Source organism: Nomascus leucogenys, chromosome 4 (assembly GCF_006542625.1).
Source record: "Nomascus leucogenys isolate Asia chromosome 4, Asia_NLE_v1, whole genome shotgun sequence".
Lineage (NCBI taxonomy): Eukaryota > Metazoa > Chordata > Mammalia > Primates > Hylobatidae > Nomascus > Nomascus leucogenys.
The window spans coordinates 102,756,090-102,762,089 of record NC_044384.1 but is presented as its reverse complement, the minus strand read 5'-3'; the positions used below and the strand labels follow the sequence as shown (position 1 = coordinate 102,762,089).

The window sequence follows — 6,000 nt, the reverse complement described above, 5'->3', positions numbered from 1 at the left end:
CTACATTGTATGGTTTGTTACTGTTGTTTTGAGACAGGGTCTCCTATCACCGATGCTGGACTGCAGTGGTGCCATCTCGGCGCTCTGCAGCCTCGACCTCCTCGGCTCCAGCGATCCTCTATCACCTCAGCCCCCTGAGTAGCTGGGACGCACAGGCGTGTGCCACCTCGCCCAGCTAATTTTTAATTTTTTTGTAGAAAAAAATTAAATTATTGGGCTCAAGCGATCCTCACACCTCGGCTTCCCAAAGTGCAGGGATTACAGGCATGAGCCACAGCGACCGGCCAGCACAGGTGTCTTGAATATGTATATACGCGACTCCAGTATGATTTGATTTGTTGTCTATGGAATTGCACACCCTGGAGCCTTCCTAACATCAGTGGCTTCATACTGGCATTTCCACTGTGGTGCAGCAACAATCTGAGTGAGCCTCCGTCTCTAGCCACACCATTTGACAACCGGTCCCAGAAGGTAACTGGAAGTCATGATGACAACTCCTATACTGTGAAAAGAAACTGCAAGCAAGGCAGTTAAGATGCAATCTTGCACGGTGACCGTAAGTCGGAGAACTGGGCAGCGAACGAGGCCTCGGCAGGGGAAGCGAAGGCCTGGTGTGGTTGCGGCTCTGGGGCCATCCAGCGACCGCCTCGGGGTGTAGGCAGAAATTCCCGGCCCAGCTTCCCTCTGACCAGATAGCGGCCGGGAAACAATGGTTCTTTATCTGCTCCACGGACACCAGGATGTCTTCTCCGTGCCCGATCCCAGAGTACAAACAGTGAAATGAGAAGCCGGTGAGAAACGCGCTGGTTAAAAACATCTCGACGGGAGACACTGGTAAGCGAATGGTGGCTCCAGACGCGGTCGGCGCCTGCCGTACCCTGGTCAGACTCTGGGTCAGAGGGCTAAGTTTCAGAGAGGCGGCGCTAAACAGGCCCTCTAGCCAGGAGCCTGTCGCGACCCAAGCGACCGTGGGTCGACCCCGATCCGGAAGTGACGCAACGGCGCCAAGCACTTCCGGAGCTGCGGGGACGACTCTTCTGGAGGAAGCAGCGCGGGCTTGACCGGCGTCGGCCCGCTGCCTGCGCTGCCGCTTCGACCTATTGCGGTCCCTCTGGCCCGGCCTGACCCGGTCTGGCTTGTTTGGGCTCAGCGGCCGCGAGGCCGCAGCTCCCGGTAAGTGCGTGGCGCACGTCACGGCCTTGTTTATCTTGGCGGGCCGCTGGGGGGGCCTCTGCGCGCGCCTCCCTGGCCGGGCCGGGACTCCGCCTTCGCCGTCGCCCGGGAGGCCCGGGCGCTCCCCGTCGCCGGTACACTGTCCGAGCATTACCTGCCGTCAGCGGAGGGACGGCCAGGCGCCCAGCGTGTGTTTGCCTTTTTTCCTCCCGCCGCCTTCTCAGCTCGCGGAAAGGTCAGAGGCCACTGCCTCTGACCAACCGGCTCCGGCACATCTAGGCCCTCCCTGTCTGGCGCGGCGGGGAAACGCGCCGCCTCAGGGCTCCCCACTCGAGTCATCTTTGGGAGCTCTTGCAGTGCTGCCCGCGCGGTTTAACGCCCGCCTGTGGAGGGTATCCCCAGCTCGCGGGCTCCGCGTCCGCGCGAATATCCCGGAGCCCGCGGCGCCTCTAGGGATGTGCGGCCCCGGAGCTGTGCCACCGCCTCGCCAGACGCTGGTTGGGCAGCCGCGTTCTTGGATGACTTCGCCTTAGTACCGTTCATTGCCCGGTCCCATAGAACTTTCTGTCATAGCGACATGTTCTTTACCTTTGCTGTTCAACACGGTAGCTACTAGTCACACGTGGCCATTAAGCATTTGACCTGTAGGCTAGTGCACCTGAGAAACTGAATTTTAAATTTTACTTACTTTTTAAGTGTAATTAAATTTAAATAACCACATGTGGCTATTGGTCACCGTGTTAGAAAAGACAGATACAGAATGTAGGATTTTGAAACGAAATTGCTGATGTCTAGTTTTGTGCCAAGTCGTTTTTCTTCGGAGGTGTAGTTAGTAAATGACCATTCAGCGCTAGTGATCATATCTGCAGTAAACGTCATCAGACTTACTAAAACTTATGTGTTCTGTGCGTGGTCAGCAAGCCCAGGATGGTTGGTTGTCAGGTCCCCTGAACATGTGACTTTGGCTCTGGAGGAAATTTTTTTTTTTTTTTTTTTGGTGGGCGGGACAAAATTGCTGTCACCAGGCTGGAGTGCAGTGGCGGCGATCACAGCTAACTGCAGCCCCGACTTTCTGGGCTCAAGTGATCCTCCTTTCTTAGCCTCCCAAGTAGCTGGGACCACAGGCACGTGCCACCACGCCTGGCTAATTTTTAAAATTTTTTGTGGATACGGGATCTTAATAGGTTGCCTAAGCTGGTCTTGAACTACTGGACTCAAGCGATCCGCCCGGTTTGACTTCCTAAAGTGCTGGGATTACAGGTGTGAGCCACTGTGCATGACCTTTAAAAAATTTTTTTTAGAGACAGGGCCTCACTTTGTCACCCAGGCTGGTTGGAGGGCACTGGAGTGATCATGGCTCACTGCAATCTCCTGGACTCAAATAATCCTCCTCACTTTGGGAGGCCGAGGCGGATCACGAGGTCAGGAGATGGAGACCATCCTGGCTAACACGGTGAAACCCCATCTCTACTAAAAATACAAAAAATTAGCCGGGCGTGGTGGCGGGCGCCTGTAGTCCAGTGAGCCGAGATCGCACCACTGCACTCCAGCAAGACTCTCAAAAAAAAGAAATACTGTCCCCTTGGAACAAGATCAGCACATTTTCTTTCTTTCTTTTTTTTTTTTTTTTGAGACGGAATCTTGCTCTGTCACCCAGGCTGGAGTGCAGTGGCGTGATCTCGGCTCACTGCAAGCTCCGCCTCCCGGGTTCACGCCATTCTCCTGCCTCAGCCTCTCCTAGTAGCTGGGACTACAGGCGCCCGCCACCACGCCCGGCTAATTTTTTTGTATTTTTAGTAGAGACGGGGTTTCACCGTGGTCTCGATCTCCTGACCTCGTGATCCGCCCGCCTCGGCCTCCCAAAGTGCTGGGATTACAAGCGTGAGCCACCGCGCCCGGCCTTCTTTCTTTCATTTATTTATTTATTTATTTATTTTTATTTTCGAGTCTCGCTCTGTCGCTCAGGCTGGAGTGCAGTGGCGCGATCTCGGCTCACTGCAATCTCCGCCTCCTGGGTTCAAGCGATTCTCCTGCCTCAGCCTCCTGAGTAGCTGGGATTACAGGCGCATGCTACCACGCCCAGCTAATTTTTGTATTTTTAGTAGAGACAAGATTTCACCATGTTGGTCAGGCTGGTCTCGAACTCCTGACCTTGTGATCTGCCCACCTTAGCCTCCCAAAGTGTTGGGATCACAGGCGTGAGCCACCGCGCCTGGCCCACTTTTTCAAGTAGAATTTGGATATTTAACTTTGAGATGATTAAAAATTAAATTTTCATTTAAGTCTGCACCTAGAAGATTTAGTATGAAATGGAGTTCTCTCTTTTTTTTTTTTTGGAGGAGCCTGGAGTTTTCCCCACCTAAATATTTGGTTGGTGAGAAGCCTGTGGGCAATTTCTTTTTTTTTTTTTTTTTTTTTTTTTGACACGGAATCTTGCTCTGTTGCCCAGGCTGGAGTGCAGTGGTGCAGTCTCGGTTCACTGCAGCCTCCATCTCCCAGATCAAGCAATTCTCCTGCCTTAGCCTCCCGAGTAGCTGGGATTACAGGTATGCGCCACCATTCCTGGCTAATTTTTGTGTTTTTCGTAGCGGTGAAGTTTCACCATTTTGCCCAGGCTTGTTTTGAACTCCTGAGCTGAAGCCATCCACCCACCTTGGCCTCCCAAACCAAAGTGCTGCGATTACTGGCATGAGCCACCACACCTGGTCCTGGAACTTTCCTTTTTCTTTTTGAAGACAGGGTCTCGCTCTGTCGCCTAGACTGGAGTGTAGTGGTGTGATCTTGGCTCACTGCAACCTCAGCCTCCTGTGCTCAAGAGATCCTCCCACCTCAGCCTCCCAAGTAGCTGGGACTACAGGCATGCACCACCACGACATTTATGAGTAATGTGACATAAATGAGCCACGACAGCATGAGTAAAGTGAGATCTGAAATATTAGCATTATTCTGTTAGATTACCACAGTGGAGGTGATTTTATAGTAAAAGTTCAATTTTAAGTCAGTTACAATTTGCTTTGTCAACATCTACATAACATTTAGGATTGAAATTGTGGTAGTTGCTGTAGAGAATCTGAAGGACAGAAGTACTGGAGTAAAGAAGCAGGCTTTCAGCTGGGTGAAGTGGAGGTTACAGTGAGCTGAGATGGCAACACTGCACTCCAACCTGGGTGACAGAGGGAGACCCTGTCTCAAACAAACAAACAAACAAAAAAAGAAGTGGTCTTTCAAACTGAGAGAGAGAATTGAGATTAAATTATTGCTACCTGTTTACTTAGAATACTTTTTTTTTTTTTTTGAGACGAATTCTCTTGTCACCCAGGCTGGAGTGCAGTGGTGCGATCTCACCTCACTGCAACCTCTGCCTCCCTGGTTGGAGTGATTCTCCTGCCTCAGCCTTCCGAGTAGCTGGGATTACAGGTGCTCGAACTCCTGACCTCAGGTGATCCGCCTGCCTTGGCCTCCCAAAGTGCTGGGATTACAGGCGTGAGCCACCACACCCAGCTGAATACTTTCTTTTTCTAGAAGGTCATGTAACTCTTGTCAGTATAATTATGACATGGATTTTTGTTGGCACTTTAAAAGAAGATAATTAATTTAATAGTTACTCCGTCCCTTGTTACTTGTCCTTTAAAATACCTTTGCTTTAAAAAAAAATAAACTTGCAAAAGCAGTATACCAGCTTTAAAAATATAAATATAATTCTTTTCATTTTAGATGGAAATCATATTACGTAGAATACTTGGGTGACATCTGCCTGAGAGATCTCCAAGAATTACAGGTATCTTTAATTTAAAGATTAACTTTTTCTCCTAAAGAAAAAACACCATCATTAAGTTTAGTTGTGATTATGTGGCTCTACCATACAGAAGAGTTTGTTAAAAGTCAAACTGCTGGCCGGGCACAGTGGCTCGCGCTTGTAATCCCAGCACTTTGGGAGGCTGTGGCGGGCGGATCACGAGATCAGGAGTTCGAGACCAGCCTGACCAACATGGTGAAACCTCATCTCTACTAAAAATACAAAAAAAATTAGCTGGGCACTGTGGCATGTGCCTGTAATCCCAGCTACTCAGAGACTGAGGCAAGAGAATTCCTTGAACCCGAAAGGCAGAGGTTGCAGTGAGCTGAGATCGTGCCACTGCACTCCAGCCTGGGTGACAGAATGAGACTCTGTCTCAAAAAAAAAAAAAAAAAAGGTCAGACGGCAAACATTATTTTTATTGCCCCATAATTAATAGGGTTTTTTTTTTAATTTTTAGAAATGGGAGCATTTATAGTTAACATATCAACTTAGATATACTGAGTGTTTTTTTTTTTTTTTAAGATGGAGTTTCCCTATTCTTGCCCAGGCTGGAGTGCAATGATGTGATCTTGGCTCACCGCAGCCTTCGCCTCCGGGGTTCAAGCAATTCTCCTGCCTCAGCCTCCCAAGTAGCTGGGATTACAGGCATGTGCCACCACACCCAGCTAATTTTGTGTTTTTAGTAGGGGTTTCTCCGTGTTGGTCAGGCTGGCCTTGAACCCCCGACCTTAGGTGATCCACCCGCCTCGGCCTTCCAAAGTGCTGGGATTACAGGTGTGAGCCACCGCACCTGGCCGATATTTTTATTATATAAAAATGTGACTCTAGGCTGGGTGCAGTGGCTCTCACCTGTAATCCCAGCGTTTTGTAAGGCCAAGGCAGGAGGATCGCTTGAGGCCAGGAGTTTGAAACCAGCCTGAGCAACATAGTAAAACCTTGTTTATACAGAAAATAGAATTAGGTATGGGGGTGGCATATGCCTGTAGTCCCAGCTACTCAGGAGGCTGAGGCAGGAGGATCTGTTGAGC

The 6,000-nt window shown here is 50.1% G+C and overlaps 2 protein-coding genes across 6 annotated transcripts in view; one reads left to right on the top strand and one right to left on the bottom strand.

The window, feature by feature from the left end:
• Positions 1-413: 413 nt before the first annotated feature.
• LOC101177073 (ariadne RBR E3 ubiquitin protein ligase 2 opposite strand) lies at positions 414-1,324 on the bottom strand. The gene is given in 2 exon segments (XM_030811832.1): positions 414-717; positions 719-1,324. Coding segments are annotated over 2 exon segments (885 nt in total). The 3' UTR covers positions 414-438.
• ARIH2 (ariadne RBR E3 ubiquitin protein ligase 2) overlaps positions 1,011-6,000 on the top strand; it is a 69,084-nt gene continuing 64,094 nt past the window's right edge. For 3 of the 5 annotated variants that reach the window (XM_030811831.1, XM_030811830.1, XM_030811829.1), the window contains exons 1-2: positions 1,017-1,173; positions 4,888-4,951. The gene's annotated coding sequence lies outside the window, so the exon portion shown is untranslated. Of the gene's footprint in view, positions 1,174-4,492; positions 4,613-4,887; positions 4,952-6,000 lie in introns of all 5 variants that reach the window. The other 2 variants (XM_030811828.1, XM_030811827.1) reach the window with 2 other exon arrangements.